Source organism: Sturnira hondurensis, unplaced genomic scaffold, assembly GCF_014824575.4.
Source record: "Sturnira hondurensis isolate 20B ecotype Veracruz unplaced genomic scaffold, ASM1482457v3 Scaffold0002840, whole genome shotgun sequence".
Taxonomy (NCBI): domain Eukaryota; kingdom Metazoa; phylum Chordata; class Mammalia; order Chiroptera; family Phyllostomidae; genus Sturnira; species Sturnira hondurensis.
Genome location: NW_028075471.1, coordinates 27,560,866 through 27,584,390, shown reverse-complemented (window position 1 = coordinate 27,584,390; position 23,525 = coordinate 27,560,866). Strand labels below are relative to the sequence as shown.

The window sequence follows — 23,525 nt, the reverse complement described above, 5'->3', positions numbered from 1 at the left end:
TACACTCCCTCGTTAAAGCTGAAGCAACTTCAACATTAGACAGGGTCCTAATGGATAGTAGTAGATAAGGTACATTCAGAGTAGATTATGGTATGATACACACATGTATGCTCACATCCAAACAGAAGGTGCTAAAAACCAAAAGTAAATCCACGCACTGCTTTCTATTCCTTAATTTGTTCTGTGGGACATGTGCTGTGAACAGGGCCATCATTTAAGGGCTTCGTCTTAGAACAGACAGAAATGTGACACATGAGCAATCAGTGGCCCATTCAGTTTCCAGAAGGTCAAAAGATAGAAAACCTTTAACATTTCTTTTTATGTTATAAGAAAAATCTTAAAAATTTTCAAATCATATCTTAAATTTAATTCATGATTATAAATAAAACTATACTGAGATTTTAGGAGTTGTATATTCCAAAGCTGAGTACAGGCTGTTCGTACGTTAACATCTGCAATAAATGAATAACTAAACAAAAACTCACTTGTGCGCTGACTGAAATATAAACAAATAACTATTTAACATATTATTAATTTTCCCAGAAGGCTAAGTAAGTGCTCGCTGATGCACTTTTTTCTTGATTGATTAAAGCAGTCATTGGACAGCAGGGCTGTGGTGCTGACTCTGTCAGTGACCGGCCTGGAGACCTTGAAGAAGGCACATCACCTCTTTAAGTGGAAGAGGTACAAATACATGGTTCTGAAGTTCTCAGCCAGGTATACAGAGTTATAAAGCTTCTTATTTTTTAACTAGGCAGTACTTACATGGTCCGAAACGCCCAAGATTTTAGATGTTAGAAATTTCAAAATGATTGTTCCACACAACCAACCACAACCTTGAATTAGCTAAAGAATAAATAAAATAGATATGTCAGGTACTAAAAATTGCCCAGTTAAAATATTTAATTACATCAATAAATGGCATAGAAAAATTTTAATTATGTGAGGCATGTGAGTGACAAAGTCTAAGAAAGGATGTTCCTATAGGAAATTGGATGCTTGACAGAAAATGGTACCACTATTCTGGCCCCCATAGTTTCACATGAGAAGTCTGCTGTAACTCAAATCGGTGTTACCCTATGGGTAATGCATCATTTCTCTCTGCCTGCTTTCAAAATTCTGTCTTTTTCTTTAGTTTTTAAAAGTTTCATTATAATGTGTCGAGCCCTGGATTTTGTTGGGTTAGCCTAGTTGGGATTCAGTTTCTTGACTCTGTAAACTTATATATTTTACCAAATTTAAGAATTTTTTAGTCACTATTTCTTCAAATACTTTTTCAGTCCCATTCTCTTTTCCCCCTTTTTATTGATACAAATATTAGATCTTTTGTTATTGTCCCACAGGACCCTAAACCTCTGTGATTTTTCCAGGCTATTTTTTCTTTGTTACTTAGATTGGATAATTTCTTTCTATTCTGCCTTTCTACAGCACTAGACTGGAATTGAGGGTATAGTTATGAAATTATTTCAGACATATAGATTTCATACATATAAATACATATACATGTGGGTGTACATACAGATACATACAGTGAAAGGGTCTAGAAGCAAGGACCCTTGCTTGGTGTGGGTTTGTGTGCATGCACATGTGTGCTTGTGCACACCCTTGCCAGGTGTGCACTCAGGTCTCAGTTTCTAAATACCATTCTCTACTTTAAAGAACTACAGATCCTGGGAGAAATGCCCAATTCCAGAGTTTGGGGAAGGAAAATATGAGAAGTGCCCACAGCATCTTGAACCGTAGGTAAGAGACTGCATAAAGAACTATAAAGATACATCAAATAGGGGAAAATTCAGCTTGAAAAGATTCACAACGGCCAAGTCTGAAACTGACATTGGGTATGATATCATTTTTCCCATATGTATAAAACAAATTATTCCAGCCTCACATTGAAAAGTGACCTGAAAGATAACTGTTACAACTGCCTTGACTCTTAACATCAACTGGGGAGGACTGACATTGTACAGAGTCTTCCTATGCATAAACATGAAAAATTTTCCTTTTATCTTGATATTATTTATGTGTTAACACATAAAAATAACGTTTTCCAAAATACTGAATGTATTTTGTTAAATTTATTCAGATAATGTTTGTTTTTAATTCCTAATATATATATATATGATAAATTTACAAAATGTTTTCCCATTGTTGCCAGAAAATAGAAATATAACTGACTTCTGTATGTTAATCTTTTATCTAGCCATGCTATTGAAATCTTAAAATTTCTAAGAAAAGTTATTTAGTGTTTTCTATGTAAATAATGATGTTATAATGATATTATTCTTCCTTTCCATTTCCTTCCTACTACTGTTTACTTTCTTGCTTTAATGTGTTCACGCAAACCTTTAATGAAAAGTGAAAAAACATTTATCTTTTTTTTAGATTATTTATTTATTTATCTTTAGAGGGGAAGGAGAGAGGGAGAGAAACATCAATGTGTGGTTGTCTTTCGGGCATCCCCTGCTGGGAGTTGGCCTGCAGGGAACCAGCCTGCAACCCAGGCATGTGCCCTGACTGGGAATTGAACCGCGATCCTCTGGCTCGCAGGCTCGTGCTCAATCCGCTGAGCTATGCCAGCCAGGGCCTTATCTTTTTATTTTAAATAGAACACTCCAAACACTTCACCTATAGGACCAGTGAATGCTGAATAATTTTTTATTAAACAAAGAAAACTCCCTGCTGTTCCTACTCTGCTAAATAAGTGGGGGTTCAATTTTATAAAATTCATTTTCTGCATGTAATGGGATGGTCGTGTGTTTTTTTCCTTCTTTAATCTGTTAGTGTGAAACTTTGCATGTCTGGAATGAACCCAATTTGATCAGACTAAGGGAGATATGTATACCTGTTTTTGAGTTGCTAATTTTTTTCCAAGTTGCCACATGATGGTAAAGAATATTAAAAACAGATTTTGGCCCTGACCAGTGTAGCTCAGTGGGTTGGGCCTTGTCCCAGAGGCTGAAAGGTCACTAGCTCAATTCCCAGTCAGGCAGATGTCTGGGTTGTGGGCCAGGTCCCCAGGGGCGTCTCATGTGAGAGGCAACCACCATTATTGTTCCTCTCCTTCTTTCTCCTTCCCTTCATCTCTTTCTAAATATAAATAAGTAAAATCTCTTTAAAAAATAAATAAACTCTTTAAAAATAATTTTTGGTCAATTATGAGTGACAATTTTTTGTGTACATTTTCTTGTCATTCAATATATAAGTAATAACTTCCTTGTTTTAAACATTTTTAATTATAATAGAGTAAGATATGCAATGTAATCTTTAGGCCACTACCATTAAAGAATTACTTGAGAAACAAAATGTTGTTTTTTTTTAAGAAAAAGTTAGTTCAAAAAAAATCTCTGCTTTTCCTTTTGACTGTCTTCTCTAAAACAAGAACAGTGACTGACACTACAAACCGCCAGGATATCTACTGTACTGTTTAGATGACTACCATTATTTGTTTCCCCTTTTTGCCAGAGAATTATACAAGTTTCAAAATATAAATATAAGCTGAACATTCAAAATATAAATATAAGCTGAACATTCAAAATATAAATATAAGCTGAACATTATATCTCAACTTTTCTTTCCTTAGAATTTTGTCTCTAGAAATTATTGAAATGAAACCTGAGGTTAACTTCCATTCTTTTGAGTCTAAATCCAAAAATGTTTAAAACAATAAATTTGCCTGAGAACAGCTTTGATGGAATTCTCTGAATGTCTATGGACACTGTCTTATTTGTTGTCATTTTCAATAGTTTGTGATTAAGTTTTTCAATTTCTTTTGAGTACAGTTATTAAATAAAAATCTTCAAATTTTCTGTTGATTTCTTGATTTAATCTTTAAAACACAACCATTACTATTTTCCCTGAAGTAAAAGAAAATCACATATTAGAAAAGTCATGCCATCCAATGACTTAAGTGCACAGATATTTTTCACGTTCTCAGTAAGGGATGAGAGAGTGCCTCAAGCAATGAGACTGGCAATACCTGTCGTTTGGTTGTTTTGTATTCTGAGTGTAAATGTACTTTCTTATCTTACCATAACATTCCCAGTTTTACCCTATCAGTATATAATATACAATCACATAGTTCTTCAATATGGCAGGTTACATTTTTTAATAGAAGTACATCAGAGAAAAAGAATGGATGCCACCTGCTGGTGGTGTGATAATTAGGAATTGCAGTGCCTACCTAACAATACACTTATTTAATTGGGAAACAAAACACACAAACCTGGAGGTAACCTGGGTCATCCATGTGTATATTTGGCAGGAAGTCACACAAAGATTAAACAGTGTCTAAGCTGAAATAAGAAGAGGCTGGGAGATTGTAAAGAAATGCTAAAAGGACAAAAATACTAGAGTTTAAAGTTGGAAGCAGGAGGAAAGAGATAATAGACAGATGTAGAGAAAAATCAAAGTGAAAAGCGGGAACAGAACTAGCAACTTATTTTGAACAGAAGGGAGTTAATCTATAGAGAGAAACTCAAGGCAAATAGAAATTTTAAAAGTAAGGCAGTGGGTGTGCAGCAGAATGAACAGTAAAGGAAGAAAGATGGAGGGCAGTATTGAAATAATCAGCAAGTGTCTTTTTTTTTTTAATTCACTGATTATTTTTAGAGAGAGGGGAAGGAGGCAGGAGCAGGGAGAGAAACATCAACTTGAGAAACATTGACATGAAAGAGAAACATTGATCGGGTGCCTCTCGCACATCCCCACCTGGGGACCTGGCCCGAAACCCAGCCTGTATCTCGACGGGGAGTTGAACCACAGACCTTTCAGTCTGGGTGACCGTGCCCAACCCACTGAGCCACACCAGTCAGGGCAATCAACGAGTTTCTTAAAAATGACTTGTAGATGTTGCTAAGGACTACTTTCCACCTTAAGCAAGTAGCTAGTAATAAGATTTATTAACTCCAAATCATTCAATTTTTAAGTACATTATCTTATTCAGTTGATAGAAATAAAGAGTCTGAAGAAATTGTGTTAAAAATGTTGATCCTTACCCAAAAGTTGAGCTCAGATACTCCCAATCTTTGAATGTTATTTCTCTTCAGAATTACCACCTAAAATGCATGACATAAAATGAGATGAATAAAATTAATATTCATATTTTATATGAATTAGAAGTTTCAAAAATTATACATTCCATCTTCCTTATCACCAGCCATTTTACTTCTTAATTGCTGATTTTTCAAAATTGGAACACCACAAAATTTTCTTGGGGTGAGAGCTAAATAAATGCTTTGTGCACTGAAAGTTGCCTCTGGACTCAAGTCAACCCCTCCCTGCATCACTTGGGAGTTTTACATGCGGGACGACTCCTCTGACAAGGTAGGTGTTGTGTGGGTGGCATGTCTGTGCAAGTGGGCATGGACACTATCCAGCAAGGTCAGTGCCTCGAGTTAACGGGAAACCCTCCTTTCCAAACTCCCATGTAAAATATTTAAAATTTTTTTTCTAAAAACCTAACTGAACTTTCAAGGAAGAAAAGGAACTTTGCAGTTCCATTTGGCGTTCCAAAATGGTAATTTTAAAAACTGGAACATTAGCTAGGAGGGCACCTGCTGCAGTGTTAGAAGAGGGCTGTGGGAAGGGGTGGGAGCTGTGTGCTTGTGTGAGAAGGGAGGGGTTCGGAACCCTGAGAGGCAAGAAACCAAAACTGAGACTTCTGCATGGAGCCGCATCCTCAGAAACATACACCCGCTCAGTGCTGTCAACGAAACACTCATGTCCCCCACCAAATTCAAGTGTCGAAACCCTCATCTCCCATGTGACACACTGGAGGTGCAAACTTTGCAAGGTAATTAAATCCCTAATGAATGGAATTACCATATTTTGCTATGCATAATGTGCTGCCAGGTCTTAATGCTAATTCCACATATAATCTGTATTATACACAGGAGAATTCACATTATACATGATAATTAGTACTACCCTTGTATAATGCAGATCCTTACTTTTCTCTCACAAATTTGGGTAAGAAAAGTGTGCATTATATACAGAGATGCCTTTATAAGGAGAGACATGAGAAATCATGAGAGAGAGATGATCTCCCTCTCCACACATGGGAACACAGTGAGGGCATCTGTTTACAAATGCAGAAGAGAGCCCTGGCCGAGAACCAAATCGGCTGGCACCTTGAGCATGGACTTCCCAACCTCTGGTACCAGGAGGAAGAAGCTTGCAGTCTGCGGCAGTTTTGTCCTAGCCACACCTCCAGCTCCCACTTGCAGAGCTTCGTTTGTGCAGTGCCGCACGGATATGCCCACGTAGTATATTTGTTCCTTCCACCTGCAGGCCCTCCTTCACCATTCCTGTCAGTATGCATGCACTCATGAAGTCTTTACTTTGCCTTCATCTCTGAGCTGTGGTTTGCTGGTTATGGAATTGTAGATGGATAGCATTTCTTCTTTTTTAACTTTTATTTTTTTCCATGACCATGTAGTGCGTTTATACCCCACCTCCCAGCAACCGCTACACCTTCATCTAACAGTGTTTTATCTTTAAATGTTTTGAAGCTTTTTTTTAAGATTTTATTTATTTATCTTTAGAGGGGAAGGAGAGAGGGAGAGAAATATCAATGTATGGTTGCCTCTCATGCATCCTCTGCGGGAACCGGGAACTGGCCTGCAACCCAGGCATGTGCCCTTGACTGGGAAGCGAACTGCGATCGTGTGGTTCGCAGGCCCGTGCTCAGTCCACTGAGCTATACCAGCCAGGGGTGAAGCTGTTGCTTAATTGACATATTGCTTGTTTTTCTTATGAAAAACTGGTGAACACCCTTACCTTTTGTTCTTCTATATATATTTAACTTGTCTTATGTCTTTGTTATTAATATTGTACCTTTATCACTGATTTTGCGCAATTTGACTATAATATGCCTTACTACAGCTTTCTTGTATTTGGGATTTACTGAAATTCTTTATCTCTAAGTTAATAATTTTCAGAAAATTAGGAAAATTTTGGCCATTATTTCTTCAAATATTTTTCCAGCTCTTCCCAGCTCCCCTAATTTAGACATGTACTTAACTTTTCCTCTGCTCACTGTAAATGAGGGACTGGGATGTCACCATTTTTTGATCCCTATCACACAAATGAGTCTGGTACTAAGCCGTGACGGCCGCTAGCATAAAGAGAGAGGCTCTGGTGTTAGGTTTCTCCCAGTGAAAGAACGATACTGTGCTGAATGGATCAACCTTCACCTATCCAAGCTGTAGATTCAATTACTAACATATAACAAATCCGGACGACACAGGGGGATGTCAAGCTACAGCATGAGGATTCAAAGATTCAAATCTAGGCCATGGGATCCTCTACATGTTCAGTGACCCAGGCTCTCCAACACACACATTTCCTGGGAAAGAAAGCAGGCAGGTACGTAGGGCACTTACAGACGAAATGGGAACTTCAGTGATACAACTGTACAGGAAGGCCGGGAGCGACCACCACACACGGGTCACTGCCGCTTCAGAGCAGTGCGAAGGGATTATAATGGGGCAGGGTGGCTGGGAAAGTTCTGACCGCAAGTTATGGTCATTTAAGTGTATTTGCCAACCAATAGCTCATTAATCAGCACTTGTCAGTTTTAGTTTGCACTGTCCGTGTGTGACACATTTGCTTTATGCGGTTTTCTGTGTGTCTGTACTTCAAAATAAAGTTGGTTTCCTAGAAGAGGTGGATGAGCACGCTATCACAAGCCCTCTATCTTGTCATGCTGAGAAAGTTCAACAAAACTGAAATTGAACAGGCAATGTTTTGCAGGGATGAGAAAGAGAAGGGACCACTTATTGTGAGAGGAAAAAAGATGTGGGGAACAAGAATGTTACAACATAAGAATAATCCCAAAGAGTGGGTCAAAGCACCACGCATGGAAAAGTGCTCTGTTTGGTATCGCTGTGCTTGGCACCATGTCTGGTAACCGCGGAAGAGCGCATCCCAGGAGCATTCCAGTGGAGGAGAGCGTGACAGGTTCTGGCTCACAAGTATCAGAAGTGTGACTATAAAGCAATAAAACCAATTTACTGAACCACTGTTCCACATGCATGTCCAAATGAGTGTTATTCGATGACAGTAAGTCACATGGGAAAACAGTACACTTATTCTAATTACGCTACCATTGCTCAAAGCAGTTTGGAACTCTATTTTCTAAACTTCCTTCAAAGGTGATTTAGTTACCGGCACAAGAAAATAGGTTTTATCATTTCAGTGCCACGCTGTGCTTTGACCTGGATCTATGTGTTACCCAGCCCAATCACCCACCTTTTTAAAAAAATATTTTATTTATTTATCTTCAGAAGGGAAGGGAAGGAGAAAGGGAGAGAAATATCAATGTATGGTTGCCTCTCATGCGTCCCCTACTGGGAACTGGCCTACAACCCAGGCATGTGCCCTGACTGGGAATTGAACCATGATCCTCTGCTTCACTGGCCCGCACTCAATCCACTGAGCTACACCAGCCAGGGCCAATCACCCACCTTTTTCACGAAACTTTGTTTGTTCCCTAGAATCAAATTCACCCTCAAAAGATGAAGTTTTGTGGCCAATGAGGATATTCAAAAGAATGCACCACAGCCTGTGAAGGCATCTCAGAGGACCTCCAAAAATGCACCTTGTTAGTGGTGGTGTCCCTGCCGTGGGTACTTACCCTACCAAAGTGACTTAGGAGGAAATAACTAATTTTTATCAGGAGTTTTTGCATATTTTAAAAGTAAATCTTGTCACCATCTAATTGTTTTTTTAAATATTTACTTGGGTACTGCCTTAAAATGGTAAACTTTGTACCATGTTATTTACCAAGGGTTGGAGAGGGAACAGGCATTACTTGGGAAAAACTTTTTCATGTGAGTGATAACCAGGAAAGGGATCTATTTGTTTTCCTAAACCTCGAGCTGGTGGGCTAAACCTGCTATTTCATGGGTTAAAAAAAAAAACAAAACTCAAATGAGCTTGACAATACTTACCCATGTCATTAACAAAGATGAAGAATAGTAAGAAGACAGATACATTGGATTTCCAAACATCAATACAAAACAAAGGAGGACTGAAAGCTAAACATTGAAGAAAGGAAACACACGTTTTATCATCATTAGATACATAACATAATGCAATTTTGTCGACAGGCATATAGACATTCTAATACAAACTTGATATGCATAAGTAAGATTAATAAATAGATCTTGGCCAAATGATAATAGAATTTCAACACACTGATTGGTTCTAAGTATTTTCAACACCATAAATTCTACATAGGAAACTTAATTTTTCCTCTATCTGCTACTTGGTACAAAGAAAATGGGAAAGACTATCATTTTTATTGATTCTATAATGGAGTTACATAATTAAAAAAGACTTAGCTATAAGTATTAATCTTTTAATTTTATTTTTCGTTGAATTACTTGAGGATTTCTATCACGAAGGAAGCTTTATTTTACGCTCTTACCTAGAAGATATTTATTTTATGTTCTTAAGGGAGATGTGTTTGGAAACTAAGATTAAAAACAAAAATACAAAAACATAAAATTCACAGTGTGTCACATTCATGCACAGTGTGAGAAATGTCAGGTCTCGGTGAAAAGACAGTTTCAAATGTAGTGACTACTAATAAATAAAACATAAAAATAAAAGTTTCAGAGAGAAAAAACATCTACACTGTAGTTGAAAGTGTAATATGGTATCTGTAATGTACACTTCCTGCTTTCCTTCTGGATATCATCAAAATCATATGTATTAAAACAACTGGAAAGAAGGCAACCCCAATATCTTATTCTAATGTTGGACTTATAAATATGAAAAGTGTTACCATGTTCACATAAATGATCTTCTTGAATTTATTTGGCTCAATGTACCCCACAACATACATAGGAAAGAGCGAGGCTATCTGAAATAAAAATATTAAAAACCAAAGTGAAAACAGACACTTCACTATTCAGAAGCAAACACAAGAGGAGTTACATTTCTAATAACGACACCTAAGTAATTTCATCCAGTCTTCTTACCGGGAACTAGAATAGCTGGGAAAAGACCTGTATACAAGCCACAGATCACTAGCAAGGCAGAAAAGAATTAGGAAACTAGGACCAGAGAAAAGATGGAAATGTGCAGTGAAGGGCACGACGTTTTACGGCACTTTTGTCCTCAGGTGCCTGCCAGTCCCAATAGCAGCAGGTGCCTGCCAGAGGCGGTGGGTAGTGGAGAGTGTCTGCAGACTCAGTAGGGAGGGCATGCCCAGAATGGGGTCCCTGCTACATCCTCAGGTTTTGATTTGGGGCTTCAAAGGGCTATGCAGAAAGAGAGAAGCAGAAACCAAACAGTCCTCAGCAAGATGAAAGCCACCTTTGAATTATCTCATTCCCTGACTGCTCAAGGATGCGTCAAGGTTGTTAGTGTTATTTGCCTGTTGGCAACACATTTAATCATCTCTGGAAGATATTAATAGCAACATGGCCTCAAATTAACTATATCATTATTCGTGTGCAATGTCCAACACCACATCAGAATTAAATAGATATAGGAAGAGACATTATTACAAACACAACAGAAACAGATCCATAAAGAATCTAGTTCCAGCATCAGATAGTATATATGTCATACTTTGTGGGCCACATATAGTCTTGACTGTGTACAGTAAGTTCTCACTTACCATAATGAGAAAGTTAAACAACTTTTAGCAAAACACACTGTGTGAAAATAATTTTACCATAGCTAATTGATATAAAAAAGAGTTAAGTTCTTATGAAATCTCATCAGTGTTATAACAAAAGAATATTGAATAAAATGATGATATTTGAGGACCTGCTGTATTTTTTCTTTCTTTTTTTTGAATAACATTTTTAAAACACAAAAACCACTCTTAGCTTGCAAATCACTCAAAAACATGTCTGGCATCATCAGACATAGGCTTATGTTTGATATGTGCAAGGAGGTGACAGGATTGAGAATTCCAGGAGCATACTGAAAGCCATGTAGAAAGAAATGGAAAAAATATCACAGCAACCAATATGAAGAAGTCAAAGATGATTTAAAACACAGATGTGAAACTGAAAGACAGGACAGGAGAAAACACCTAGAAGGAAGCATAAAATGACAAAGCGATAAAAAATACATGGAAGGGCACGAGAGATGTAGAGTATATGGCGTAAAGATCCAATATAGCCTACTTTACATCTTGGAAATGAGTGAAGGAATTAGGCAGAAGCCATATTACCCAGGTGAGAAAATGGGGCGCCCATAACACAGTGGACCTGGAGGGCTGCGTGAGAACAGGCAGACGGAAAGACGGACACTGGACGGTCCCACTTATCTGTGGAATCCGAGACAGCCTGACTGGTAGGAACAGAGTAGAATGGTGAGCACCAGGAGCTGGGAGGTGAGGAGATACCAGAGTTATCTGTTGATTTAAGGTACAGACTTGCAACTAGAGGCATAAATTCTGGAGATCTAGTGCCCAGCATACTGATTACAATCAACACTGTATTATATACTTTGAAGTTGCCAAGAGACTAGATCTTAAATGCTCTCACCCTCCGCCCACAAAAAATAATTATGTGACTTGACAGAGGTGTTGACTAACACTGTGGTGGCAATAAGGTGGTGATCATACCGCAATGTATGGAGTAACAATGTATCAAGGCAACACATTGTGCGCCTTAAACTGACATGATGTGATGTCAATCACATCGCAATGAAAAGGACACTAAAAACGTAGTACATGTTTTGAACGGTTAGACAATCATTCAGGCAATATCAAAATTACCAAACGAGCAACTTAAATAGTTTCATCAGCGCCACTGGATTAATAAATTTGCTTGCAAGGAAGTGATGCACATGGGAAATCTACGCTACCATGTTGGCAGGTGCAAATAATGAAAACCATAGACTTTCTGCGTTACGGCCTGAAAGGGCGAACTCGCAGGGAGTAGAGAGAATATTTGACACATGCTTTAACTCCGGAACACCGATTAAGTTGAGGTTTTAACGTCACTCTTCGTAGGCAACTGGCGGCACAGGCTCCTTGGCAGGGTCTCTCACTCCCGTTAAAGAACATTATTATTGCCCCTGTTTATTCATTAGGCAGAAAGGAACCCTCCTGCAAAATGTTGGTATCATGGAAGTGCATCATAATCAACTTTTTACCCTCTGCTTCCCCAGCTCAGTTTCTTGCCACCAATTACTGAGTTCTTTGGTGGAAACAGTACCACCACAATCCACTCAAAAATGTCATGATTACCAAGTGGAGAAATGGTGTCTGGTGAGACTCAGCTCTGCAGACAAAACCACCAATACTTAGGCTATGGTAGAAGCAGAAGCCCTCTACCGTGAAGAAGTGGGGTTGGCCCCCACTATGTTGGGTAGCTTTGCACCCAAAATAATTCCTAAGGCAAAAGGAGAACCTACAGGCAGATTTACAGAACTCATTTTAAATACCAACAAGATATGAATTAAAATAATTGAAAAAAGGCTTTTGCATGTTGATCATTAGTGTCTGCCTAACTAAGCAATACATTAATAGACTGTAGGATATATGGTTTTTAATTTTTAAAAAATCACACATGTATGTAAACTTCACAATTATTTCGTATTTTGAAAATCTATTAGGACACAAATATAATCACACTTTAAAACTTGTACAGAAACAACAAAGTACACCTTGCAGTCAAATCAAATTAAAGTCTCCTCACCTGGGTAAAGAGTATAAATTGTGCGAACTGCCAAGGCAGCATGAAAGCGACGTTGGCAAGGCCGAGCGCCACGAAGTGCCTCCTGCTGTTGTTCGAGGTCCTTGACAGGGAGAACGGACAGCGGTAAGTTTGACCAGGAAAGGAGCCTCTCACCCACGGAGAGGAGCTGCAAGATGACCAAGTCTAGTGGTTCCCTCATCCCTGGTGTAAGGCAATCAAGTATCGCTCACTTTTAAATGCTCATTAGAAAGAACTTATAAACTACTACTTGGATTGTAAAGATGCTTGGCATAAAACAACGAAAATTGAAGCTTTAAGGGAAACCTCGCACCTAGTTTATCAGTGCGATATTTCAAACATAAAAGTTCATGGTGCCCTGACCCAGCCCGGCAGGGGAAGAGTGGCGCCCCCTGTGGCAAGGTCGGGGACCAGCAGGGGAGCAGCGCTCCCTGGGCACTGGCCTGCGGCGGGCAGCGATGCCTTTCCTGTGCCGCCACTTTGCTGTAAAAAGCAGCGCAGGAAAGTCTAAGTGCTGGTGAAGCAATGAATTAGCAACAGTGAGGGAATTTTAGAGAGAAATTAAGATGACTTTAAAAAGAATAATTCTGGAACACAGTTGAACTTCTACCTATTAAAGTTTAAGCTGTCCATTCTGCAATTATAAGGTACATCAGTCACTAACAGCTTTTACCAGAGAATACTTTAGCTTATTTTAGAATATGAAAAAATAAATGCAAACATTTTGTGTAAGTGATAAAACTGTAATTGTTCTTTTTGTGAAGGCTGTGTTGGACTGTGATAACTCCTTGTACTATGGTACATAAGTTTTCAAAAGCAAGATTTTAAATGCTCACGTTGTTTACTCGTATTATCACAACATAATCTTCATTAAGTACTCAATTTTCTTACACATCTCAAACAAAAATTACTTTGGGCAAAGGTACAGGGTTTAGCGCATGCACTTGAGGGTACAATCCTAAATATTCCAATGAACACATTTCATTCCATAAAACCCCTGACTGATCAGATCAGTATCACCCCAAAAAATAAAAATGGGAAATAAACCACCTTCTTCAGAGTTTCCATGCGAAGGAGCAGGATAAACAGGCAGCTTCCTCCATCACAATCTTTGAGAGAAAGTCATGGGAAAAGACAGAGAAAGACAGAAAAATGCGGGGAGAGCTGATTCCCAAATCCCAATTCAATCCCAAATGAACGTGTCCCACAGGCCACGAGCCAGGAGTCAGTCTGCACCACCCTCAGGGTGGGGGGCCACCGGGCTGCCACTGGCCCCCTGTGAGCAGTAAACTGATGAATGGGTCAGCGCCCCACTGTCAGTGGGCAGTGGGCGCAGCACTCCACAGTGAAGGAGAGCAGCGTGGTGGGGTTCCTGTCTCGGGTAGCATTTTAATATGGTGAGTGTGTGGGCAGCCACTTGAGTGTGTGCGTGCTTGGTCAACAAATTCACAGCTCTAAGAAAGAAAAAAGACTTGCACACACAAAAGATTTCGACACAGGCAGACTCTGGTAGGTACAGGAAGAAGGGAAGAAGCGGGTTCCCGGGAGTTCCAGGGGGCGTGTCCACTACTGCATTCACTGAGAGGGCCGCTGATGCTCGGGAAACTTATTTCTATGGTCAAATTGTTTACAGTATTCTGCCCTTTGTGTTTTTGTTGTTGCTGCTCCTCAGACCTCTTAAAATATATAATGCTTATAAAATTAATTCCAAATAAAAGTGTCCAAGAAAAACAATTGAGGTGAAATTCTGATTGAACTGCTAGAAACATCAGTCAAGAAATTTTCATGAATACATGAGTATTTCCTATCTATCTAACCTGGCATCTCCCCAAGTCATCTGTGCATGGCATACTTCTTTCTTGGGGTATACATGAATGTTCGCTGAAACCACAGGTGGGAGAACAAGGGGTCAGATTACATAATCTCTGAGGGGAAAATGTTATAGTATCTTAAACACCTTTGAATCTTTACCAAAGATACATGAAACCTTAAATTCTGATTCACTAAAACATAATGTAGTTCTCTAACACCTGTAGCCTAGACTCTCAGGTGGGAAAAATTTTAGATAATATTTTAGATTATTTTCTCAACTGGATATTCAATTTATTTTAAAAGTAACTAAAAATAGCACCTAAATTTGAATTACAACAATAGGTCGAAGTATATTTTAAGAAACTTAACTTACAAGTTATGTAGATTTGTTTTATTGATGGAAATTACCTGAGAATCAAAGTTAAAATGAACATCTGAAGCACGAGGAACGGGTAAGAAAAACTTTCCCGGAGAGGCGGGGTCCACATCACACGGGTGGCCTGAAATCAATAAGATGCTTACTCCTCGCATTCCACTGCAATAGACATTACTCATCTCAGAATCACAAGTGGGCTGGTTCTCAGCATTTTAATAGTAGGCTGTTCACTGCTGAGCGCCTGGTGAGCTTCTGGGTTTGGGGAGCTCTCTTGATGGACAGCCAGCCATTAGGCAGAGAGCCCTCAACGAGCATGTCCAGAAACCAGGAAAGACTGTCAGGAAGGATAAGCAGGAGGGCAGGTACAGGAGCCGAAACTGAGGGCTGAAAAACAGACCCACGTGCCAGCACTGCGGCGTGACCCGGGAGTCCCCAGGTATGGAGATGGGCACATGCCTGGGAAAATATCTAACAAATGTCACCTAGTGAACTCACAGACATCCAGGAAGTTTGCATATGACAAGTTTAATGAGCTATAGATACACATTACAAGTAATTAAGATTGTCTCTGAATCTGTGAAATGTACCTTTTAAGTAGTTAACTATACATTTCTAAAAACAAGTGGAAATCACACATGTGATGCACATAATAAAGGTATTCATTACATTTAAATAGACTTTAAAACTGTTTTAAGACATATGGACGAGAATATTATAAAAGTTTTATATTAAAAATTCTTAAGTTATAGAAAGCATCTAATTTCTTGTAACCTTGCAAGAGTCTTAAAAGTTACTGCTCCTCTTACAAGAAACCAAAATTATGAACCTTGGAAGATTCTGGCTTTGTGGCCTGCTTCAGAAAGTCATAATGCCAGCCGTCCCACACACTTGGAGAATACATCTCGCCTCTACATGGACATGCTGGGGATAACAGTGCATTTGTTCGCTCTAAGTTAATGCATCTATCTGTAATTTTTATGACTCCTTTGTCTAACAGGTTTTTCTAAATTAACCAGGTATCTGCCTCCCCCAACAGGCATGAATAAAGGCCAGACCACGTACAAGCTATGCCACAGCATCTGACAGACTTCGCTCCATGAACTAGCAGATTCTCTCATGTCTCACTGCCGGCTCCTCAGCGTGTGACAGAGCCTGGTACGCAGTATGTACTCAGGATTTTGCTGGGTGAATTTATCCTATTATACATAAGTTTCTAAGGACTTTTTTGGGTGGCCCATGTCCTGTTGGGCTGAATTAGTCAGTTGGCTTCCATTTTGATTCGGCATTTTGTAGTATTGAAACGGCAGGTTAACGTAATAGAAGGAATGAGGCTTTATGAGCTGGGGGTCCAATCTGGACCCACGGGCTGCATAGGTCCCGGCACAGCTATGAATGCGGCCCAACACAAAAGCGTAAGTTTACTTAAAACCTTTTTGCTGCTCATCCATTTTTGTTAGTGTCTGTGTGTTTAATGTGTGGCCCAAGACCATTGTTCTTTTTCTGGTGTGGCCCAGAGATGACAAAAGGTTGGACGCCCCTGGGTCAGACAGCTGTGAATGGGAAACCCAGCTTCACTGGGTAGTGAATGTGAAATCTTGGATACGGAACTTAACCTCTCTAAATTTCCATTTCATAGCTCCTGTGTGGGTAATGACCATTTCCCAGTGCTGAACTCAAAAAGCACAGTGTTTCCTTTTTCTACAAAACAGATGCACATGAATGAATCTATACAGTAAAAACCATGCAAGATATTTTATGTCATTAATTCTAATTATTATGAAAAACTGTGGATCAACATGATTAAATATCAACTTACAACACAAGGTTCTTTAAAATATTGCAAAGTCCTAAGTAATATGCAATTATATATTGTTTTGATGAATATATTTCCTTGTTCTTATATAGTCTCTTCTATTTAACAATTATTCTCTAGAAAACAAACCTCTCCATGGTTGAAAAAGCAGCATAATACTGTTATTAGACCTCCAAGATGAGTCCCGCTGTAAAAAAGCACACGATCACAATCCATGCAAACTATAGTTTTTCACAAAATTATCTTAGAATTTAAAAGCATATTTAAAACGTCATAGTACTAAACCATATGAAATAATCATAAACATTTCAAAAGTACCCGTTGTTGACATCTTAATCTTGAATGTGTGAGCATATAAGATGGACATATAAAATAATCTGAGTTTTATATATTTTCTAAATAAAATACATAAGGTGTGAACACAAGATAATATTTAACAAACAGGCCAGCACTTCAGAGCGTACGTTACATTTTCAGAATACTCAGAATGGAGGCAAATTTCTCTCTTTTGAAGAAATGAAAACAAGAGTCTAGCAGTCCCATTTAGTAGTGACTTTAAACTGTCTCAACTACTGCGATGTTCTTTCCTTGAGCCCCAGAGAAACAACAATGTAGAAAACAAGACTCGGATCAAGGACAACCATCAAAGGCTAAGAACCGTGTCTTAAAGTTGCCTTTTGTTTGTACGCTGATCATCACTTATAGCCACAACTCCAAACACAGTTAAGTATTGGCTGGGTGATTTTAAAAGGAAGGACTAGTTTTTAAAAAAATAAGCAGAGGAAAGCAAATGGGAAATGATTTATCATTAATAAATTTTCACGAAAGGAAACTGGAAGGGTGCACTTTGAAAAGCAAGGAATGGAGAGAGGGAACGTCTTGGGGGGAAACAGTACTGCATCTGGAAACTGGGACCATGTGAATACATCCAAGGTTTGACAACCTAAACAACAAAATAAAGCACAGAGGATAATGACAACTGGGGAGGGGCAATCGGAGTACTGAACTGTGGTAATAGTTGCAAGATGCAAGACACAAGATGCAAGGGGCTGCGGTGAAGCAAAGCGTTCTAAAATTCCCTGTACTGATCAGAGCAAGAGGGAATATGTCAATTAACTTCGGACTTGATAAAAGTTAGATGTGCATGTTAACTGTATTGTTAACCACCCACAGGACATGAAGAGGGTCCCTACTCGGCTGCAGCAGAAACGCAAACACTCCCCACAGACTCCTCTCTCTTTTGTTTCTCACGGGCCATTCAGCATCCTTACGGTTTCTGTGACCTTCTACAGTCACTGTGTGCTATGCCTGCACACCCTCCTCAACGCCCAAGGCCTCATCTGACACTCCAGAACTATGTAACCAATTCCAAGAAGAGGGTGCCTCTGGGGCTGCTGTAGCAATGCAAAGTGTTACTTCTACAAAGTTTTAGTCCTGTGTAACACTTCCTGTATTTAAAAAAAGCATAAGCCCTGCAAACTATTTTCTAAAATAGAACATTTTTTAAGCCCAACACCATAAAGTAATTAAGTAATACTGTGATGAACTTAAATATATTTTACCTGTATGACATACATATCTAAAAGCACATAAAATTTGTAGACAGTTCATGGAATGATTATGAAGTGAACATCCTGGTAACCACCATGTCACTGAGATAGAAAACTGATCTCACCCAAGCCCCTACTTGCCACCCCTGAGACAGCCACTGTCCTCATTTTCCGTGATTACCAACACAGCCACTTCTACCTACATATCATACTATCATTTAGTCTGTTTTTAAACTTCGTACAAATGAAAGTACACAGGATTTCTTTTTATTCTGTGCCTGCCTTCATTCACTCAGCATTGTAACATTTGCTCGTGTCGATGTGGGCAGCTAAACTCCGAGGGAGAGACATCGCCTTTTTTAATTCCAGCACTAAAATAGTGCTCTTGGTTTCAGCCGTTGAATATCTAAGCATTCAATACAAATTTATCAAATTAATGAATGTAATGTCTGGATACTATGTTGTGTATATGCTTGGCAATATTTTTTCCCAGTCTGTGGCTTATCTTTTCATCCTAAAATGTCTAAAGAAACTTAAATTCTTTTTATCAAATTTATCACTTTTCCCCTTTGTGGCTAAACATTCATGCCTTCTTCAAGAAATTCTTTCTTATCCCAAGTTCCTGATGATACTCTCCTATGTAACATTCTCAGCATTTTGCAATTTTGTCCTTCATATTTGAGATTTTAATCCCAACTAGACTTTATATTTCATATAGTCCCAACTTCTCTTTTTTCTCCACAATCTCTCAATCTCCGCACCTCGTGAGACCCCTGTCCGTGCTGACCTGCACCCGCAGCTCTGCCACCCATCAGGGGTCTTTCATCGTACATTTCTGCCTCTGGGCTCTGCTTGCTTCCGATGCTACGCCCCCACGCCGGTGCCAAACGCCCTTTTACATTATTAGCTTTATCACACGGAAACAGTTAATAAAGCAAGTGCTCCCACTCTCTTCAACTATGGTACGTGGGCCTTTCACATTTCTGAAGAATTCCATGATTAGCTTATATCGAGGTTAACAAAACTGGTAGTGCACTGAATCTATAAATCAATGGGAATAACTCTTGTTGCTTTGAGTCTTCCAAGCCATGAATATGACACATATCTCTATTTAAATATTCCTAAACGTCTCTTAAAGCTTTATAATTTTCCAAAAGAGGTCATAAATAGTTTTTGCTGGATTTATTCTTAAAAATTCCCTTTTCAAGACTATTCTAAATGAAATCCTTTAAAAAAATTTTTTTGATGCTATAGATTTATAATATATGTGTATTAATTTTGTTTCCAATAACATCATAAACTTTCTTATCTTAGTACTTTACCCATGGATTTCTTTCTGGATTTTCCTATATAAAATCATGTGATCTGCTTATAAGAATACTTGTTTCTTTTTTTCAAGTTTTCCAATCCTTGTACTTACTACTTTTTCTTAACTTACTATGTTGAATAGGATATATGGTACAATGTTATATTTTCATTGATTCTATGCTAGTATTTTTATACTACAAACTTCCTAAAACAAGGGGTGTATAGATACTAACCTGTACCTAGACAAAAACCCTATGAAAACAATAAATACTATTTAAAGATTAAATCTAGATATTTAACTTTAAATATTGTGCAGTTCATTGTAAAGGAGGCTGATGACTCAGTTAGGGACGCGCTCTGCTGTCAGACACCAAAAACCTGACAGAAGTGGCTTCCAATACGGCTGTGCGCCAGCTAAGCCAACAGGACCACAAAAGATGCGCCTGTCGACCCCAGCTGGCAGTGCGAAGCTGTGAGCACAGACACGTGTGCTGTCTTCATGGCTTCTCCTCATGGCTGCAATGCGACTGCAGCAGCCCCAGGCATCACATCCCAGGGAATGCAGGAGGAAACAGAGAAGGGACAGCTGAGTCCATCCTTCCGTGAGGAAGGCAAATGCTTTCCTAGGTGTAACCACAGTGGATTTCACCTTATTTTTCATTGAAAAAGCTAGCTCAAAGGGCCATCTCAGGTTCGCTGGATAGTGAGACCCATGAACGACGAGGGTTTGAACAATGAAGGTTCACTTTTACGTGGAATTTTTTTCAATCCATACTGTAAACATATTTAACTATTCCTCAAGATTTTCTTAATAACATTTTCTTTTCTCTGTCTTACTTTATTATAAAAATGCAGCTACTATATGGAACATACAAAATACATATTAAGCAACTGTTTGTGTTATTAGAAGGCTTCTGGTCAACAGTAGGCTGTTAGTAGTTAAGTTTTGGGGGAGTCAAAGTTATATGTGGATTTTTAACTGTGAGGGGGGCAGGGGGTGGCAGGTGGACCTGTGACCCCTGCATTGTTCCAGGGCCAACTGTATGTGACTGTCACAGTCGACCTCAACCTACCACCTGCGACGGAGCACACCGCCACCCCCGACTGAGCTGTACAGTGCGGTTACTGGGACAGGCAGGCTGTCGCATGTGTGTCTGCCGCGAGTGATACAGTCTCTTCACTGCTCCCTTAATTTCGCACGACAGACACTGAAATGCGCAGCTCTCTGCAGCTAACGCCAACTAAAGACTGTCTCCATTACAGGAGTGTCGCACACGGCCCAGGGGTATTTTCACCAAAAATTTGTTAAGGAATCTTAAAGGTAACTACAACTCCCCACAAGAATGAAAGCAGGGCCTTCATGGTGGTGTTTTAGTGTGACAGCTGTACCCTGAGGCTGATGATACTGGATAGGCTTCTGAAAACAAATACAGGAGATCTGAAAATGTTCCTACTATTACTCAATTAATCTCATTCATTATCCTTTTCAAATAATCAACAAAGGCCAGCCAGTCCTTATAAGGCCACTAAAAGATCTTTCAATCTGTAGTCTTACCTCAGATACGCTCCATATATGAAGAACAATGCCATCATCATTCCATTTAAAATAAAAATCATACCAACATAAAAGCAAGCAGGGTCTCCCATTCCTTTAAAAAGACACAGATTATTCAGCATTTAATGAATAAATGATTATAAAGTAATAGGACATAAGTGCTCATGAATTTACTAAAAGAATTTGCTTTGCAGACAACTGCTCCAATTAATAGGTATGTGAGTACTTCCCCTTACATGAGATACTATCAGTTACACTCAGATGTTATACTTTATTGCAGTTACATTTACACTTTCCCCTGATTAAGTATTACTATACTGAAATAGTTGGTGCCTCCCGTTATTCAGGAGATGCTGCTATCACTCAGTAACCAGAACTGCCTGTGAGTCATCTGATGAGTTGCGAGAGAAAACCCATTGCATTTTGATCTTTGGCTTGGTTCTAGGAAGAGTAAGACATGGGCTCTGACCCCGACAAACAGCTTTGCCAGTATGAGATAATCTAGTCATTCAATCCATTATGACGTACAGCCCGAACCTTAAACCTTCACATACAACACACCCCATGCACAAGACCAGGTCGCTGGAGAGGCAGATGGACACGTGGAAAATAATGCACACACATGGTCTCCTACGAGGTGCTTTACAATCTTCCTGTCACACAGTCCTCAGAACAAATGTACGAGATTAGTTGGTACGAAGATAACTTTGAATGGTTGGGCAAACAGAACACAGAAAATGTAAAGTTATTTAGTTTTGACAGTGCCAAGGCCTGATGGCTGGCCGTGCTCACCCCCACTTCCCTGACCTCTCCTCCCCGTCTGCCCCACCAACCTCTTCCTGTATGCCCCCTTGGACACTGGGGCTCCATCACAGGTCTCAGTCTGTACTTTCCTTAAGGAAGTTCTTCCACTTCTGTGGCTGCAGGTGTCATCTCCACACGGGTGACTCCATGTCTGCTGCCAGCCCACAACCTCCTGTCACGGCCCTACGTCCACCTGCAGGTACAGACACTCGACCTCTCCACTCTGCGGCCTCTCAGGTGTCTGCACCTGAGGCAGCAATTCAAACCTGCGCTTCACTGACGTCTGTTACCATTCAAAGGGACTCGACTAAGCTGAGACCAAACACTCACATGACTTCACTCTCCTTCCCCTTTCCCATCAACCAATTACCAAATTCTGTCACATGGGCTTCCAACATCCCTCTCAAATCTGTGCATTTCCCACTTCCCTTTCCTGCCTGGTCTCAGAGCCCACTGTTGTCCTTTACTAATACCTTTTCCATACAACTGCCAAAATGGTGGTTTTAAAATGCAAATCTGTTAGAATGCTTCAAAGAGTCAAGTACAAAGTCCTTCATCAGCTGGCCCTCCGCCGCCTGCCCCTTGCTCCCAGACAGGCCCGGCACCGTGTCCCACCATTCTTTCTTCTCCACCTCTCTGCTCCAGGAAGCCCCTCTCTCAGTCCTCTGTTGCTCAAGAGTTTTGACCATGTTGGCCCTGCTCCTGAAACACTCCCCCTACTCCTGACCCGGGCAAACTCATTTCCCTGTTGGGAACGTAATCACAGCTATTAGTGCTGGGAGGGCAAGGGGCCAAGTTGGCTGGCACACCTCAGGGTCCTAAGGCCTGACACTAACCTGTCACTCAGTGGCAACTTAGTAAATATCATAAATGTACATACATAAGGTGTTTTTTTCCTATCTCTCAGAAAAGGCTATACTTTGGAAGCTGATTGAGTCATTACAGAGTCTCTCATTTTATGAGGCATTTTCTCTCCATTCCTTTATTTTGCTAAGAAAAACAATTATGTTTTAAAATCCTCTATTAATGCTATTTTAGAAGTTATAAAGACTACCCAAAGGACTAGAAAAAATGTAGAAAATATGGAAATACAGATTTGGAATGTGAGGTCTGTTCAGAAAAAGTCCAGCCACGGTTAATATAGCAGGAATGGTTTGTGCAACATTGATGTCACCTGGCAGCCAAGGAGAGTGGACTGGAATGCGCATGTGTGAACAATGATGACTTCACTGTAATAGTCAGTGCAGGTGGTAGATGCTGTTGAGTGCGCATGTGTACTGTGTGGCCATCACATTCAAAATGACTGAGCGAGTAGAGCAATGAATCTGCATCAAATTTTGCACAAAGCTTGAACATTCCTCCGTGGAAACCATTCTGATGATTCAGAAGGCCACAGCTATGGGTAACTAGTGATTGGCAGCTTCATTATGAAACTCGCCTGCTTATCCATCATGTCTCATGCAGCGTTTTTCAGCGAAACAGCAAATCTCCAGGTGACTCAGCCCCTCTATAGCCCAGATTTGGTGCCCTGTGACTTCTGGCTTTTCCCAAATTAAAATCATATTTGAAAGGGAAGAGATTTCAGACTGTTGATAAGATTCAGAAAAATACAACGGGGCAA

The 23,525-nt window shown here is 39.6% G+C and overlaps 1 protein-coding gene across 1 annotated transcript in view; it reads right to left on the bottom strand.

Moving 5' to 3' along the window:
• DPY19L2 (dpy-19 like 2) overlaps positions 1-23,525 on the bottom strand; it is a 50,051-nt gene that overhangs the window by 17,554 nt on the left and 8,972 nt on the right. Inside the window, exons 6-13 of the mRNA XM_037041156.1 lie at positions 21,101-21,194; positions 16,817-16,874; positions 14,907-14,998; positions 12,669-12,768; positions 9,791-9,868; positions 8,952-9,038; positions 4,995-5,054; positions 766-846 (exon numbers count right to left, since the gene is read on the bottom strand). Coding sequence (XP_036897051.1) covers positions 766-846; positions 4,995-5,054; positions 8,952-9,038; positions 9,791-9,868; positions 12,669-12,768; positions 14,907-14,998; positions 16,817-16,874; positions 21,101-21,194 — 650 coding nt within the window. The remainder of the gene's footprint in view (positions 1-765; positions 847-4,994; positions 5,055-8,951; positions 9,039-9,790; positions 9,869-12,668; positions 12,769-14,906; positions 14,999-16,816; positions 16,875-21,100; positions 21,195-23,525) is intronic.